Source organism: Anopheles coustani, chromosome 2 (genome assembly GCF_943734705.1).
Source record: "Anopheles coustani chromosome 2, idAnoCousDA_361_x.2, whole genome shotgun sequence".
In the NCBI taxonomy this organism is placed as follows: Eukaryota; Metazoa; Arthropoda; class Insecta; order Diptera; family Culicidae; genus Anopheles; species Anopheles coustani.
In genome coordinates, this window is record NC_071289.1 from 10,284,160 (window position 1) to 10,302,887 (window position 18,728).

General features: G+C 46.3%; 1 protein-coding gene across 2 annotated transcripts; it reads left to right on the forward strand.

The window, feature by feature from the left end:
* LOC131262230 (tyrosine-protein phosphatase non-receptor type 14) lies at positions 1–18,577 on the forward strand. Of its 2 annotated transcripts, XM_058264185.1 has the most exons (8): positions 1–267; positions 369–1,349; positions 8,384–11,829; positions 11,907–12,125; positions 16,661–16,837; positions 16,911–17,070; positions 17,151–17,314; positions 17,393–18,577. In XM_058264185.1, exons 2-8 carry the CDS (start codon positions 1,265–1,267, stop codon positions 17,519–17,521), a joined length of 4,380 nt encoding a protein of 1,459 aa, XP_058120168.1. In that variant the 5' UTR covers positions 1–267; positions 369–1,264; the 3' UTR covers positions 17,522–18,577. The 2 variants fall into 2 exon arrangements, with proteins under 2 accessions (XP_058120168.1, XP_058120167.1); XM_058264184.1 differs by having other exon boundaries at positions 1–1,349.
* The last annotated feature ends 151 nt before the right edge of the window (positions 18,578–18,728 follow it).

The following is an 18,728-nucleotide window of genomic DNA, read 5'->3' on the forward strand; positions in this document are numbered from 1 at the left end:
GCTGCTCGGTTCAGTGTACAATTTGATCCGTCCTTCCATCCTTCGCAACCATTGACGCAACTGTTCCGTACCGACGACCACCGTTATCTAGTATTCGGCAATGTTTTAGCCCCTTCCGTGAGGTGTTTTATTCAATGGGTTTCGTGAATACGCGTACGCCATTCCGTCCATAGCCTATCGTCGCCGTTGGCCGCGCAACTGACCACCGATCGCCGCGATGATCGCGATCCTCGCTGAAGAAAAGATGAAAGTTACGACGTGGAGATGGTGTGTTGGTTAGATCAAATTTAGAGAAATCAATCGTCCGTCCGGCTGGCAAAGGAAGCCCTCGGGGTGCAAAGCGTAAAGTGCGTTTTTTTCTGTTACAGTGACCAGCACATTTTAGGTAAAATGTCCGCGATCGGCTGCTGCATTTCCCAATGTAGCGGGCAGTTGACACACAAAACCGACCGTGGAATGCATTCCGTCTAGTCGCGGTCGTCATCGTCGTCGTCGTCGTCGTCGTCGTCGTTGTTCGTAGAAAAGTGTGTGTGCTCCCCCCAAATGGCCAGCGTGTCACTGTAAAGCGTTGGTCAAACGTCGGGAATTGGAAAATTATTCCCCTACCTATCCGCGCTCCCCCACGCTTGGCGGTGGTCGCCGTGCTCAAATGCCGTCGATGTTGAAAGTGCAGCAAAAATGCGGTGTAAATGCAATGCCAGTAGTGCAATCGCTGTCGTGTCAAAAGTGGGCAAATCAACTACTAGCAGCGTAACGAAGAAGGTCGTCCCGTGTTCCCGTGAGAGAGAGGAAGCAAAGGGTGCGCGGCGGTAGCGGTCATCGGTGATCCCTCGCCGTCGGTTGCATTTCGGTGATATGACAACGTATGCACCTGCACACCTGTGCAGCGGATGAGAGGAGAAGCGATCGAATGTCAAGCGCAAGCATTAGTTCCATCACAAGCGGAAGGTGAAAATGCTCGCCGGGGCGAAAAAGCTGAACGTAATTCCTATGCGTGCCTCATCGGTGTGCGGCGTTGTCGAAGAAAACCCGGGCAACGGGAATCAAATTCCTCTCGAACGCCAGCCGTAGGCGTTTTCGGTGGTGAAAAATTAAACGAAATAAAGTGAGAAATAAGCGTATCAGGCCACTGACCGGAGGGAGACAGAGGAAGAACCCTTAAAACAACATAACAACAACAACGCGAAAAGTGGGGAAGTGGGAAAACTACACTTCCTTCAAACCTTCATCCAGCCAACGGCTGTGAAAATCCAACACCCTCAAAATGCCGTTCGGACTGAAGCTGAAAAAGTCCCGGCACTACAATGTGATGTCCAAGAGTCTGTTCGTCATATCGGTCGATCATCTGGGTGAGTAGGCTTCCCTTTCCCCGTAAGGGTAGGACGTCGTCGTCCCACAGCGACGAATTCCAAACACCGCTAACGGTACACGACCACAAAACTCCTCCAAAACGGCTACGTAATGAAGTTCCCACTTTATCAGGGTGTTTTGTTTAAAACTTAATTATTTTTCCCAATGTAAACGCCCCCGAGGTTAGTTTGTAAAACATCCCAAAGAACGAATTGCATTCTAAAATAGTAAAATAAACTCCTACAATATTGGTCCGAGCGATCGACACGGTCGAATGGGTTCATTCTAGTCGTTCAAAAACATACAAATTAATTTACCTTACCTGAGCTGCAGTTGCCTTGAATGCAACGTTACAGCAATGCAACGATCAACATAAGATTTGATATATTTGGATCAAATGGATTGGGAAATATCGGTTACTTTTACACCAAATATCACTTCAAAAATATATTGGTTTTTAGAAAATGAAAACTTCTTCTATAGCTATTATTTGGTGTAGTAACTCTGTTCAGTAGAACTAGGTGGATTGGATGCTGTCTATTTTACAAATGCAAGCGTCCGGTCGACACGCAGGGCAGCAACTACGCACGCCGTCGACTGGTCCGTGACCAAAATGAACCTGCGTCGTTCCCGCTTCTCGGTGGACGGAAGCATCGGCCGACCGGTGACATTCCCCGACGCCGAATAACAAGCGGACGTAATTGTATAATATTAGTTACTCCCCTGCCCCAAACCCGACCACGCCACAACGTTTTCAACCCCGACGTACACGGGTGGCTTCGGTTCACCTACCTTTGGCTCACGGTCTCGTTCCCTCCCCCTCAGCCGTCGGTCACCGTCCAGTGATTCCGATGGGGAAAAGTGCAGCGACCGTTAGGCCGGTGGGGACGGTTCTTCGGAACGCCGCGGATTAATCATCGTTCGCGTGAAGATGAACCAGCCAAACTTCGACGCCGGATGACGAATTCCTGTCGCGTGGCGCCACGTCGGCAGAGGTGTCCGACGTGCAAAAATGTGATCACCAAACACTGGCTTCTTGGCCTGAATAAACCCACCGCCACTCGGCGGTATCTGGACGCAGCAATAACGTCTCACGACGATCGCGCGAGGCGAAAGATCAAATTGGCAATCAAATAACAGTGACGTGCTCATGCTAAAATGCGCATACCATGGAACATTTGCATTTTTGTTTCTGTTACGCCTGTGAGTTGGTTCTGCTTTTGTCGGTGGTTTCGCGCTGCGTGTGTTTGCTTTTCGCAACCCAGCTAAACCCGAACGGAAGGGACACGCCGGCAGAACCGGTCGGCTCGGGCCGGTTGTTGCAAATGTCGCAAATTGGTTGCTGTTTGGCAAGTCAACCCGCGCACCCACCCTCCCTTCCAACCGGTTGGCTCTGGTGCGTGAAAAATGGCTCGGGCTTCCCGTTGACCGGGCGTCAGAATGCTGATGGATACGAAATCCATGAATCGATACTATCGGCATTAAATTGTCAACGAAACCCCTTTACCCTTTCTGGCCGAGACCGAGACAAATATTTTCAAATAATGTGAGGTGTTCCGGTGTTGTACTGTCAGGCGTATTGGTTACAAAATATAATTTGCAGTATAAAGTGTGTTTACCAATAATACTACTAATAATCATTTGGAGTTATTCCTTAACATTTTTGTAAATCCATAGCTATACGCAATCAGACCGCTTAAGATGGTCTGACATCAATTTTCTCGTCATTAATTCTTGTCTTGTCCGGTAAAAAAGACTAATAAATCCATTGTAATATCTTGTTTTAAGTTTCACTTTGGATTTAATTACAGGAATTGCTAACGCACCAAATGGATTTCATTTCGTTTGAACATATTTATTTTTACAACATAACTTGCAAAATAAAAATTCAGGTTTGTTATATGCTTCAAAGCTCTACAATTTGAAGCAATTTTGATTGGATTTGAATTTTGAGGAATACTATTTTTGCTCAATTTTTTACAAACGCAAAGGTCTCTAACAGATTTTTAACTTGAAAATTAAAGTATGAGCTTCGACTTATGTTTTCGTTTAACATCCACACAACTACTGACCATCCAAATACACCAAAACTGAATTATCAAAGAGTAAAGATTGCAAGACAAACTGCTGGTGCTGGTCTAATTTTGATCGTGGCATGTGGAGCTTCAAACAAAAGATCAAATTCCACACCTAAATCAGCCTAGGACTCAAACAAATCTTTGCCCAAATCTCTGATCTCCACCGGTCGTTTTGTAAAACGTCGTGCTGCTCCGAGATAAATGTTCCCGGGGCTGACAATGGCACCGGTCGGTATCATCACATACCAGGGTACGCCGCGAGTTCGGTGCAAATATGTACAAATATTTACATTCTCCACCGGTTTTGAACCTCCTTCACCTTTCTTTTCCCTCGCTTCTTGGGCATTCATCTGCCGTTATCATATGCTCATATCACGTAACTGTGTGTATGCTTTTTTAAGGGTTGTGTGTTTTTAACCTGCTTTGATAACGCACCGCCAACACGCCTGCTGCGAAACGGCCTGCCTCGATAGGATAAGCGATGGCGCATTCCAAACGGGCGGAGACCCATTGACCCGTTTATTCTTGGAGCACAAGTCAAGGAATTGCTTTGTTAGAGGCGGTTCTTGGCCTTGGTTTAGTTCATTTTTCTTCTCCGACGAATGCATTATAGAATTAGACATTATGCACTTTACCTTTGCAGAAGATAACCGATACTATCCTTGGTTGATCAAACTTTAAGCGTATCATAGATCATGAACGTACAAGTGCAAGATCCTCCCACGAAAGTGTTTTGAGGAAGGTAAAGAAAAGGTTTCAAAACTCGCCCTTCAGCCCCCTTCCTGTCTGCTTGCTTCAACCTTCAAAGATTGTCTTCTTTCGTGGTGTGATACTGATAAGAAATACAAAGCCGCACCTCCATCACGCCTCTTGCCCGGTCCAGACAAATCGCGGTTGACTTGGCCATGTACTTACGCGTGCCCCATGGCGACAATCGCGACGGAATGCGTGACGACAAACGTCGTATCGTAGGGGCGTTTTAGAAAAACCTTGGAAATCGGCGGCCGCCCAATATGTCCCTTTTTCTTCGTCTAGAGTCAGTTGTTGAAAAAATAAATAAACTCAATGTATCGCTGTGTGATGTGTGGTGGTGGCAGGGAACCGTCTCATTGATGAGTGTACGAGCCCTGAGTCATGAGCTGTTCGAGGGGGCGTCCCGGAAGGGGTACGGGAAGGTGATACACCTACACGCTTTGAAAAGTTGCTGGAACGGTTTTGTACCTATTTTAACACATAGTTCAAGACATAGAAAAAAATGTTTCCGAAGTATCTTATCAAAGATCAAGAAAGGTTTATAACTCCAACTTCTTGAATTTCATTTTAAATCAATTTCAATTTTTTAAATAAATCAGAGAATGTTGATGATGTGATAATCATATGATCTTACCATGGTAGGTTTGGTTCTTTTAGATAGGGTGATTAATGTCATGATATAATTCTTTAATATTTATTTGGATATGTTGATATTAAATATTTGAAATAAAAAAAACCACCTATAAACAATAACGTAATTTTCTGCAGTTGTGTTACAGGAGGAAGCTTTTGGCTTTTGCTTTGGGAAGGTTTTTTCCCCAATTTTCTGCAATATTCGATGCAATGCAATTATGTTTTTAAAAATTATTCAATTCATGTTAATCTGCAATGAAATCTATGGCAAATCAGATGCTACCTCCAAAAATACCATGAAATTTCTGTTATTTTAATGATACATAAGATGTTGGTGGGAAACTTTTCAATCAAACTCATCACTACCCGCCGCAACTGGACACCGACGACGCCGCCCACAAGCTCAATCCGCCCCGGCAAACTTCGTTCGTTCCGTTGCGCGGAGGGTTGCTGCCAGCGTGAATGTGCGTGAGGTCGTAGTTAGTCCCGAGCAGACCAGCGAGCCACCGGACGCGACTAGCTTCTTTTTATAACATATACGATCTACGTGCAATCCAAACACAGTCCCGTTTGGTGTAGTGGGTGGCCACATCTTCCCGAACCGCGGATCGGCGATCAGCAGCTCAGTGATTCCGTGGCGGAGGGTGTCGTTGGTAGTGGTGCGCTGGTTAAGTGGCAAGTGGTTGGGGAGGAATTTTGTTTCTTTTTCCCCGCCCCGGTTCAAGTGGGTGAATAATTCTCACGTGGAACCAGCCCGAGTCGCGCTCGGGCCCGGTTGCCATATCCTTCGCGCCGTATAAGCCAAGTCGCCGGTGGAGATGCTAATGATCGTCGTTCCATACGCGGCCTAAGGTACCGGGTCTGCCCGGTGATGATGTCATTGTGATTGAGCAGCGACGCCAATAATCGAACAGCCAGAATCGGGTTTGTTATACACTCCGGAGTGCGATCGTGAAACGTGATCGCCGTGTGTAAGGTGGATCGACGAGGATTCCTACACGATCCAGTCGGACGAGAACTATCTTCGGACTCACGCAAAGTTTAGAACTTGTTCTGATGTGAGCCGTGTGATTCCACCATCCTTCCACCAGTCAGCATGCTCCAGTTAACAGTGTCCGTGTTGAGTAAGTTGATCCAACCTACGTGAAACCGTCGCGAGCAATTCACTTTACAGTGTCCTCCGGATCGTGCGTGCGTACGGTTCCCCGTTCCTTTACTGCGGAGAGTCAATATCATTAAAACGTTAGTCAAAGCTACAGAGATTTAACATACCATGGTGGTGGTGATTTTACAACCCCAACCTGTGCTGCATTTATCGCGGGCGTCAAACAACATTCCTTCCCCGCTTCCCAAGACAAATAAGATGCTCTCGCCCCAAACCGTCTCCGCCCCCCCACGAAACCCTACGTCCTATGCCTCGTCTTTAGATTATTCAAATTTACAACCCCCGCTAAACTGACACTGCCGCCTGATTGTGACTTGAGAGGAGGTTCGCTGTGTGTCCCACATATGTGTATGGGTCTCTTTGTCTGTTTATTGGTATGTTTTTCTTTTTCCCGAACTGGAATGCGATGATAAGAAGCTCTACCCATAGGGCCCCGGCGGGGTGGCTAATTTCTTGGCCGAACTGTTTTCGGCTCCCAACACTGTGTGTTTGTGCTCGTTTTTATATCAACGCAAAACCGGCACGATAAACGGTATGATGGCAAAGGAAATCTTTCCCGTGCACAGCTTTTTCGGTACATAGTACAACTAACTTCTTCTCCCGGTCTGAAGATCATCGTGACTGTGGTAAGGAAAAAAGGGAACGATCGGTGCCAAGAGGGGGGGAATGTTTGAATGGCTCGGTACCGGTAAAACTGAACGGTACTCACCCTCTCGGACTGTGCACGTGGCCATCGACTCCCGAGCTGTACCATAAACTTACGCGCATAGGGAATGCGTGAATATCTATGCCCTATTTGGGGTAATGCTGTTTTTGTTAAGGAAAATTAGTGAACTTAGCATTCTTCCAAACCTTTAAGGTTTTGGTATCAATTGGTATGTATACTGCTACATGAAAGTTTACATTTCATCATCAATGTTTTTAGCAAACGATGAAAACTACCTAACCTAGATAACTTAGCAATAATATTAGAAATAGTTTTCAGAAATACCACAAACAATATAATCATTTTTTTGTAAATGTTGTTTATTATAGAAAAACTGAAATATGTTTTTGATTTTCTTATTTTTTTTATGTGGTATATTAGTTAATAATCTAGAAATAGTCCAAAGTCAGCAAAATGATGGCTTTTTCTTTATGCGATTTGTCTTTCAAATTTTGCCTATTTGATTTATCAATTGTTTTTGCTTACCGTAAACTTTTAAAAGAATAAGTTCCAAACCAGCTGAATGTTTATCGTATTTTTCAAACACACTCCGTGAATAGGACATTTTCCAAAATACCAAAACTATAACGCTTCCTCGGATAATATCAACCGACCCAAAAAGGTTCACTTGCCACGTTTTGTCATGCACACTCCACAGATAGGCCGTTTTGGTGATTCGGTTGTTCGTCACGACAAAGTGGCCACGTTGAGGATAAACCCCTCCCTTGTTCCCTTTTCCCTGCCGCAAACCGCCCCGGGGCCCGGCAATTGTCGAGACGCACGTACGCGGTACGATTAAGCACAATCACTCGTTAATTGTTACCCTTGCGCATCGACTAAAGTCTACAACCGCCCGATCGGAAAAGATCACAAAAGAGGGCTGCTGCCGGCAAAGTGTTGCCCTTGAACGGGCAAGACTAAACACAACACGAGTTGGTCTTCCGGTCCGTGAGCCAGTGTCGGTGGGCTTAATCGATGCGGTTGCATTGACGACGAATGCCATCATCACGTATTTGTGGCGTTCGGAAGCGTCACACAAATTGGATGATACGCGCGGGATTTGTCATTGCAGTGTCATAAAACCGAGTCACAACAATGAGTCTTTTGTTTTTCGGTCGCGATTGTGGCACAGCGGTACGGGAAGGTCGATTCGCGAGATTCCTAAGAAGCGCCAGCAATCCAAGACGTTCAAGCAACGTTCAATTACGCCTCGCAGTCGAGAGTTTTCAATTTACGCATTTCTAATAAAAGAACACAAAAGAAAACATCAAAGCTTATGAACAGATATGTTTGATAACTGCCAGTCGGTTTAATTTTCTTATCACTGTGTTACTTTAATTATATAGCCTCGTTGACATCCTGTCGATCACGTTGATTTATCCATCAATGCTCGTAATGTTGTCAATTGCTTCGTTTATTTTTTCTCTTCCTCATTTTGACGAGGCTTATTACACTCACTTGTTAAGATAACAGTATGTGCAAGGGACATCTGGCGCCAAATTTCGCAGGTGCTTCAAATCTCTTACTTATTCTGTTGGTTGGTCGTATTGATAAGAAATGATTCTCTTCTTGGGAGGTGATCGGATGATTTAAGGTTCATACGAAAGTATATTGTTACATCACTGTTTTTGTGGATAGATTATTTCTTCTTATGCGCTAGATATTTATCTTCCTTTCCCTTTCTCCAACTCGTTTTAGACTCCTCGACGAAGATCGATTGCACGCTCAGCTCGGAGAGCACCGGCCAGGAGTGTCTGGACAATGTATGCCAGCGGATCTCGATCCAGCAGCCGGAGTTCTTCGGCCTGCGGTACGTCGTCAAGGGCACGAACGATGAGATGCGCTGGGTCGATCTGGAGCGGCCACTTAGCCGGCAGCTGGAGAAGTACTCCGCCAACTCGAAGGTGCTCCACCTGCGGGTCATGTACTACGTGCTGTCGGGCGTGAGTTTGATCCAGGATGAGGGCACGCGCAACTACTACTTTCTGCAGCTCAAGCACGACGTGGTGGAGGGCCGGATAAGCTGCGATCCGCGGCAGGCCGTCATCCTGGCCAACTACAGCCGGCAGGCGGAGTACGGCAATCATCAGGATCGGCATACGGTCGAGTACCTGAAGACGCTGCTCGCCTTTCCGCACGAGATGGTGCGGGCGAATCTGCTCGAGGCGCTGACCGAGCAGGTCATCCAGCAGGCCCACGAACTGCACAACGTCACGCAGGGCGATGCGGAGAGCTTGTACATCTCGGCCTGCCAGCAGCTGGACGGGTACGGGCAGGAGACGTTTACGGCCAAAAACGAGACGGGGCTGGAGGTAATGCTAGGAATCTCAGTGTCGGGCATCATCGTGGCGAGCGACACGAACAAGTTTTACCCTTGGCGCGACATCACGAACGTCGTGAACCACAAGCGAGCGTTCAACATCGAGTGCACGGTGGCGCAGGAGAGTGCCGGGTTTACGGTGGCGGACGTCGCAACCGGGCGGTACATCTGGAAGCTGTGCGCCCTGCAGCATCGGTTCTTCGTCACCTACGAGCAGAACCAGATTCAGGCGAGCGAGATGAACCTCAATCTGTTCCAAAATATGGCCGACAATCTGAACGACAGTCGGGACGATCTGCTCAACGAACAGCAGTACGTGCATGGCCAGCAGCAACAGCAGCAGCAGCAACAACACCAGCCAAGTCCATCACCCGGAGGATCACAACATCCGTACCAGGGAAGCACAAACCAGCTGGCACCGTCGACTACGAGCTGGCCAAGTACGCACGAACTAGCGGCGCACTCGGCGAACATGTGGAACAACGCGATGGTGGACACGCAACCAGGCGGTGGGGGTCACCTTTCCTCCAGCAATGCGACGATTGCAACCGGTGCCGGAGGTGGAAGCAGCAACAATCTCAACGCGAACAGTATCATGCAGTCGTCCCGGTCGTCCCTGCAGCAGGCATCCTCCGGGCTGGACATCAACCTGAACTCATCCACCAACAACAACAACGCGGTGCCATTGGAGTACGCCAGCTCCGGGCTCGGTTCCAGCTGGGGTTTGCATCCGGCCGGTTCGAACGCGTCGCTTATAAATCGTGCTCAAAGTTCGTCCTGCTTGGACCTGAGCAATAACAACCTGACTCCGGATCGGGATCGGCTGAAGGCGCTTCTGCCGACGTACCGGCCAGCGCCGGACTATGAAACGGCCATACAGCAGAAGTACCGCTCGAGCAGCAACGACGTGCGGCTCGTGAACGGGAGTTTGCTGCACCTCTCCGCGTCTCAAATGCTGGCCAACGCGCAGGAGCAGCACCAGCAGACGGCACCTCATCATCTCGAGTACAGTATTACCGGCAGCCAGCCGGACGTTTCATACTATGGACAACATTTGCAGCAATCGCAACAGCAGCAACAACCACAACAACAAGTTCACCAGCAACCGTACCCGGATGTGACGCACCACACGACGACGCACATCATCGGTCCGCACTACTCCGATGCGTCCGAGTACGGTATGACACATCGGTTTAAAATGATGCGCCTACCGAAACCTCCCCCTCCGTATCCGGCGAACCGGCTCAGCTCGACTTCGACACCGGATTTGGCGTCCCATCGGGCGCTGCTTGGGTTGCGCAGTGCACAGGTGTCCGGCTCTAGCCCGGACCTGGTTTCGTCCCGCCCCCTGCTAGCCCATCACCCCCATCTGCACCATCTGCAGCATCATGCGCACCAGCAGCAACACCACGCGCAACACCCGATCGCGCACCACCTCTCCCAGAGTGGCCAATTGTTCGCGTACAACCCACAGCACCATCCCCAGCAGCAACAGCTCCATCACTCGCAAACGATGCTGCCACACGGGACGTACGAGAATCTAAACTTCATCGAACCGACGAAACCGACGGGTATGCAACCGGCCGGAAGTGTTTACTACTACGTGCCGGGAGGTGTCGAACATCTGCTTATTAGCAGCGGTGCGAATGCAAACACCAACTCTGGCAGTGACAGTCCTTCGTCCTATCACCACAACACGGCCAACGGGCACGCACTCGGACTGGCGACGAAGCATCTGCATCGATCGTCGCAACACATTAACGGATCGATCGAACCGATCTACGAAAATGTGCCCCTACCGTGGAAGAGTGAAGGTGATGCGACGATGCTCGGGGAGATACGGAATCGGACTGCCAGTGTGCAATCGGCACCCGGTGTGCAGCAGCCAGCGATGCGGCCAATACCTGCGACCCCATCCCCTCCACAGCCACAAACGCCAACGAACACCAACGCACCGGCGATGTCGTTTAGCGCGTTAAACCAACAGGAAGTTACTGGTCCCCCGACGGCAATGGTAAGGGAGCACAAGAAGTTGCAACAACAGGCGCGAGTGGTCGATATGGCACCACCACCCGGGCCTTCACCGTCCGCTCGAACGTCGACCGATTCGGCACCGGGTCAGAGCGACGGCGGTGCAGGTAAACTGTCGGCAAAGCTAACCGTGGGTGGGGTGGAAAATTCACTCAATAGTAGCACCTCCACGGTGTCGTCGGTGGCCAAGGATCCCTCACCTCCGACGCCCATCAATCGGTCACTTTCGTCTAACAACGTGCTCGAAGCGTCACAGTATTCCAACCTCACGCTGAACGAAACCGGCCAAAGTGCCGGTGGCACCGTGGGGGGAGGTAGTGTTCGAAACGGGCACAATGACTCCGGCATTAGCTCGATCACCGGATCGACCAACCTGGGCGGTAGCGTTGGAGGCAGCACAGCCAGTCGTCATCAACCAAACGTTGCTGCTTCTGCAATGACCGCTCCTTACGCTTCGTCTTCGTCGCCAGCCAACTCAACCACCGTATCGGCGACGTCGACCTCGTCGGTGAAGGAAACGAAACGGCGCCGTATCTGGGAAATCCTGGGTGGACGGTCGAAGCAGTCGTCGGACAAGCAGAAGAGTGCCACCCTTGGTCGAGAGAAGGATCGCAAAAAGAAGGGCAACGACGTTGGTGGTGCCCTGGGTGGTACGGGTGGTAGTGGGGGTAGCGGTGGTAGTGCAAATTCTTCGCTCAACGAGGGTGCAAACGGCGGGCAGCTGAGGCACCGATGGTCGACGGGACTTCCACGGCTTCAGCCACTGCCGGCGAACATAAGCAAGGAGAAATTGGTAAGCGCTCGTGCCAATTTGAGCAGAGAGGGTGATTTAATTAATCTGACCTGTTTTTCTGATCTCTCTGTCCGTAGTGCTCGCTGTTAGAATCGAAGCTGGCCGATCCGCAACTGTACTGTGAGTTCGAGCGGATCCCGAAACGTAGCGACAGTGCGACGTACAGCTGTGCCCTGGCGGAGGACAACAAGAACAAGAACTTCGATCCTACGTTCCTGCCGTACGATAATAATCGGGTGCGACTTACGCCGACGCGAGATAACCGGATGGGATACGTCAATGCGTCGCACATAACGGTGGGTATTCTTTCAATTCAAAAAATATTTTCTTACATGGATGGAGTTGCAAGAAAATATGTTTCTGCTACTTTACTCTCGAATCCAGGTGTCTTTGCCTCTTACCTCACCCATGATTGAAGTAGCGGATCAACCTTTTGTCTCTAAGCCATTATGGTTTGAACTAGCTCATACACTCCCGCCTCTAACGTACTTGGGTTTGCCTCTTACTCATACGCAAAATTTAAACATTATGTACACCTGAGAAAATACATTTATACTTCCGAATTCACCGCCTCTGTGTGGATTTTAAAATGGACAATCAAAAGTACTCGGTAAACGGTTAACAATAAATCAAGATGATCGGCACAAGTTAGTTTTTATGCGTAAAGTATTACTACGAGTAAACCACGATTACCTGTTTCCTTTGCTTGTTTTGGTCTAGAGACAAAAGTAGACGACCATGAGGCACAACCAGATGGCTTAGTGACTAAAGTAAATGAGTTACTACAATGTTTGATACCTTCGAGCAAACACCAACCGCTTTCGAGATAAAGCTTACTGGCAACAACTTTAATTCCCTTCCATATCCATTTAAGTTTAGTAAGCCCTTAAGGGGCAGGCATGACCAAGACGGTCGAAGGTTTTATTTGGTTGAATCTATTTCACCCTTGTTTCTTTCTTTTTTGTTCTTTTTTCTATTTGAATGAAAACGAAAATTTGGATATCAAACGATCTGTTTTTATTGAAAAGCAATTGCTGTGCTTGTATCAAATTTTCTGTTATTACTTTAATTTGGTAGAAGAGAAGAGAGAGAGGGAACAAAGATGCTGCAGGTAATGAACATCTTCACTGATGAGGTAATCGCTTTATGTTTGCGTTAATTAATGATATTGCGAATCATCATTCGCGAGTAAGACAAACCACGCTTGTCGTTCTTGAAATTGTACCACAGCATCGCACTATAATTATCTGTTGTGTTCTTATAACGCCCGTTCAAATTGGAATGGAGACAGCTACGGTACCACCAGGCTCCGTGATATTTCTTAGCACAATTAATGCTATTCGATTCGTCATTGTCACGATCGAATGTGCTAAACTTTTGATTCTTGTGGTTCTTCATCGAATCTCCTGCAGTCCCTGAGTATGTCCCTAACTTCTTCAACACATACAACTCCGATTCGTTCCCTATCTCAAACTCTCCATACTTAGCGTACCCGTAGTTTCCATAGAAATCTTTCACCTCCACCAGCAGTTCATGCGGCCGGTTTTTGGTAATTTGATGCACGTATTCTAGCCCGAGCCAGAATTCGCCATCCAAATTCCCGAATCCGTTACGGTACTCCGTCCAGTTCCGATAAAAATCGGCTGAACCGTTGAACCTGTGCTGGATCACAATCCAGCCGCCATCAAACTTATGTTGTTCGCAAAATACTTTGAATGGTTCGCTATTCACCCCAGTTTTGATCATGTAATTATCCGATACACTAAGAGCGTGCCGACATGAACTCACTGGATGCAAAAAGTTAAGCAACTTAGTGTTGTGTTTTCCTTGAATACTAATATTTCGTACCGAATGTGTCAAGATGTCAGGAGTTTTTTTGTTCTCTCCAAGCTGCTTGAGCTCAGTTTGGCTTTTTTCCTGGATGGTTTTTGTTTCAGTCGTCATTTGTAGCTGCTTATTGTCAATTCTGGAAATCAACTGATTCTTAAATTCTTCCAATTTAGTCCGTGTCTTCTCTTCGGATGCCTCCACACTCTACAAAAGAAGCAAACATTAATTTCACAAAATTGATCTGGTATGATTGTCAGGATTGTAACACCAACGCATGCGTCCTTACTAGTGTTGTGCGAATCAGATTAAGATTCACGAATCTTCATGAATCTTTGAAAAGAATCGATGAATATGAATCTCCATGTTAGAGATTCACGATTCACGAATCTCCAAGATTAAAGAAACCCGGCTTTGCTTGAAGCTTGAAAACAAACGTGAAGGAAATGAGAGGGCACTAAAGTTGTGTAAGATTCATGAATCAGAAGACACACAAAGTAAGGCAAACTCATCAGTCAAAAGTGGGTAGGACCCCTTTTTTTTTTTTTTGTCACATTATCAACGCCTCGCCGAAGAATCGAGGAGAATCGTGAATCGTAGAGGTTCATGAATCGTGGAGATTCTTTCATTCAAGATTCGGTTCGTGAATCGAATCACTCATTGCAGAAGATTCATATGAATGAATCTCATCGAAAGATTCATTAAGCACAACACTAGTCCTTACCTTTTTCAAAGAGTCTTCCATTGCACTCATTTTGGCCTCGATCGTCTCGATCTTATTGTTCATATTATTTTCGTGCTTGGTTAGCTTCTGCTGTAGACGATACTCCGTTCCCTACAAATAGTCGATATTTTTATCAACGTGTTTTCACTTAACTTTTGCTGGGAATATAGATTCACCTTCAGCGAACTCTCCATAGCTGTCTTCATAGTGTGTTCCACCTCTTGCAGTTTGTATTGCAAGAAGTCCAGCTTTGTCATCAAAACCTCCATCTCAAAACCTCCTATCGCCATCGTTAGCCGGGCTGAGAAAACTACACTAAAACTCAAAACCAGTATACAACTACATTTATTCATGACTCTAAAATTGCTGTTATTTAAAGCACTTTAACGCACAGTCAGAACGAAATATGAAACACGACTGAAGATCGTGCGGATTCGTTTGGCTCGGAAAGGCAAAAAATACAACAAACTAATTCTGATAATGTGTTCTGAGCGATAACGCGTGCTCGATTTTCAGCAACACTGCGCCAATTAATTCTGAACATAATTTTGGCAAAAAAATTGTTCTTTCTGGGTGACCCTACCATAGGTCATGACTGTCCACGTACACAATGGGAAACGTCTTGTTGTAAGCCCTTAACGGCGCGGGCAGGCATGACCACACGGTCATTGCGCCAAGAAGAAAAAGACCTCTTTTAGATTTACAAATACTACAAGTTTACAGTTTTACTCATCCTAGATTATATTTTTTTATGAACTTGGCATGGATAAATGGCATGGTTTTCGTATGTAGCACAGAACATTTCTTACGGGCCTGAGAAAATCAGCTGGCCGGGCGGATTTGGCCCGCGGGCCGGACTTTGAAGACGTCTGGTCTAAGTGATTACAACTACACATCTCAAACAAATCGAACAATATGTGCAAGAATGATTATTTGAGCTTTATTACAGTAATAGCCGATATGCTACTTTTCGATGCATGGAACGTTTTCCTGGTTTTGTTTTTCACTGATGCCCTTAATCCATTCGGAATCCACGTCGAACTTCGACAAGTACTTCGTAGTTATTGTAATAGTGCTCTTCTTTACCAAAAGAAACGTATAGCCTTTTGAGACTCGGATGAACTTTTCCGGGAATTAGATCGCCATCATGGTTAACACGTCCAATGTAAAGATTTTCACCCAGCGAAGTCCGTCCACCTACTACTGCTCCGGAAGGAACATTTCCATTTGAGGCTTTAACCCAGGCTAAGCCATAAACTACGAGTTCCTGAAAGATTGGTAGACTAGATAAGCTTTGATGCATGAACATGTTCATGAAGGACCACTTCATTACATTTGACACAGGTATTTTAGTCGCCGCTTCGGAAACCATCGTGTTTGGTTCAAACGGGTTGATTGCATTCATCTTGGCCTGGATCTTCTCGATCTTTTCGTTGATTTTCTTTTCGTGTTTTTCAAGCTTCTCTTGTAGGCGAAGCTCCGTTTCCTACAAAGAGTTGACATTTTTCTCCATTAACATCGTGTTTTCACTTAACTTGTGCTGGGGATTTAGATTCACCTTCAGCGAACTCTCCATAGCTGTCTTCATAGTGTGTTCCACCTCTTGCAGTTTATCTTGCAAGTAATCGAGCTTTGTCATTAAAAGCTCCATCTCGAAACCTCCTATTGCCATCGTCAGCCGGGCTGATAAAACAACACCAAAACACAGCACCAATATGTATCTACTATTAGTCATGACGATTAAATTGGTTTGAAGTACTTAAACACATAGGCTGAGAACGAAAGATGTAACGCGACTGAGGATCGTGCGGATACTTTTGGCTCGGAAAGACAAGAAATACAAAGATCTAATTCTGATAATGTGTTCTGAGTGATAACGCGTGCACAATTATCACCAACACTAAGCCAATTAATCGCGAACATATTTTTGAAAAATCTGGTTTTTCTGGGTGACCTTTAACTTTATGGTACACATTAGCTCGTACAACAAACTGAGGCAAGAGCGTGAACTGATTATGTTATCTCGGGCGGTAAATCCCAACTTCGCTTTCTGACTCTTCAAACCCTCAAGACTTTTTGGCGTGGGTTCTCGAATCCCAACCGAGATGGGACCCCCCTGAAAGAGGGGACTGACTATCCACGTACACAAAGGGAAACAGTCTTGCAAGCTCTTAACGGGCAGGCATGACCAAGATGGTCGTTATGCCTAGAAGAACATCCATTTAAATAAAGGAATGCAAATTCTCAAAAAATTACTCCCATTTCATTCTACCTTTTTAGAGTACGGTTGGCAATAAGCAACGGTTCTACATCGTGGCCGAAAGTCCCAACGACACGCTGACGACGCACATTTTCTGGCAGTGCGTTTGGGAAGCGGACGTCTACCTGCTGGTGCAACTATCCAAAGAGCTCAACTATATTCCCCAGACCAGTGAACGGTGCCTGGAGTACGGACAGGTATGTAACGGAGAAATAGCGCACGGCACAAGAGTAGACGGAGATAACAGGTTTAATTTCCCTCCACAAACAGTATCAAGTGTGGCGCGAATTCTCTCAAGAAACCGACCGATGTACGACGAGCAAGCTGCGGGTCTACCACACACAAAGTCGCCGCTACCGGTCCGTGTGGCATCTGTCCTACACCGAGTGGGCCGATCAGAACTGTCCCGGCGAAGTTGGACATTTTTTGGGTAACAGAAACACAACTCACAGCGTGTAGAATGGCATTTTTAATCGATCTTGTTTCGTTATTTCTACTGCCCCTCGTTAGGTTTCCTAGAGGAGCTGAACTCCGTTCGTTTGGCATCGATCGCGGAAGTACCACCGTCCCACAATACCAATCCCCCGGTGTTAATACACTGCAACGAAGGTGGAGGCCGTACGGGAGTCACCCTCGTCGCGGACTTGCTGCTATACACGCTCGATCATAATCAGGTACGAATTATTCAAACCTTTCGTTTGCTATGAGAAGAGCGCTTTAATTAAACCCATGTTGTGTTTACATTTCTACAGGACATCGACATCCCCCGGTTGATTGGACAAATTCGGCAGCAGCGTGACAACATCATACCATCGCTCGCGCAGTACAAGTTCATCCACGCCCTGTTAATACACTATTTGAAGCAAAACAGACTGATCTAAATCACGGACGAATGCTATTATTATGGTGGATACGTGGAAGGTGCTACGGAATTTTGAAAGGCTAGTTAACATATCTTCGAGGGATCGGAAACCTTCGGGATCATCCTCCGTTTTAGCAACAAATCAAACTAATCACGTTACGGCATAAAGCAATCTTTTAAAATTTTCCATTAGAAAATGATAAATTATACAAACGGAAAAAACGGAAAAAGCGATGCAAGGAACAAATACATTATATCTGAGCTAGGTAGGATAGAACAAATGTGCCTTAAGTTATAGGGTCTCGACGACGACAAAAGCTGATAGGTGCATGCCGGTGGCTGGTTGGAGCCCACATTCGCGCGACAAACCAATTCTTTACGAAAGTGAAACTAATTAACTGACCAGAGATGATAGTGTTTATTAGCTAGCGATCAATAGTAAGATAGATTTAGGCTAACTATTTTGTATGTGTTTGTATTACTTGATGTTTCGTTTTAAATTCGCCAAAACGTGACGCGGCTGCTATTTAAGGCCTTAGGGTAATGCCGTAGTTATGGTTAAGCAAGTGCAACGGAGAAATTTGCCTACGTTTTGTCGCCTGTACCGGTATTATTTGAGTATTTTTGGTTGTTTTGTTAAACGGTAACTAACCCCACCACTTTGCTACGATTTAAGCCAAAATAGAATGATAAGGACATATGCTTGCGAGAAAAAACTGTGACGTTAACAGTGATGCCGCTATCAATGAGTATCAGTATGAGTAAATTTTGTTCGGAAAAAAGGTTTTAGGTAAAAGCGATTGTAAACTAATGAGACTTCTACGAGTGTAGCATAAAGAAACAAAAACCGTACTATATATTGTAGATTACAAAAGTGTGCGAATGGTGAGTTTGATGACGGAAAAGTATTTTATCTGTGCATGATAGCATAGGGGCCCGTTTTTAGCGTTTTACTGTTTATTTATGTACGTCCGCATTGTGACCCCCCCCCCCCCCCCTCCCTCCCTTCACCACCCGCGTGGTTGTATTTTAAAATGAAAACAACAAATCCATAGGAACTTGTAACGAATAAACGCACCCATAAAAGAAGGAAGCAAACGTGTTATGCCTATTTTTCAGGATTAATCTGTCCGTAACTCGTGATGAAAGAAAAAATACTATAACGGCAATTTCTTGTTAATTTCTTTCATGGTTTACTAAATATTTTTCAAAACATATAGTTGAAA

Bases quoted from the DNA above. Each gene is read 5' to 3' on its own strand.
- LOC131262230 (XM_058264184.1), top strand. From the start codon at position 1,265: ATGCCGTTCGGACTGAAGCTGAAAAAGTCCCGGCACTACAATGTGATG. The intron at 12,126-16,660 runs GTGGGTATTCTT...CTACCTTTTTAG, and splicing joins TCAATGCGTCGCACATAACG to AGTACGGTTGGCAATAAGCA. The intron at 17,071-17,150 runs GTAACAGAAACA...GCCCCTCGTTAG, and splicing joins CGAAGTTGGACATTTTTTGG to GTTTCCTAGAGGAGCTGAAC.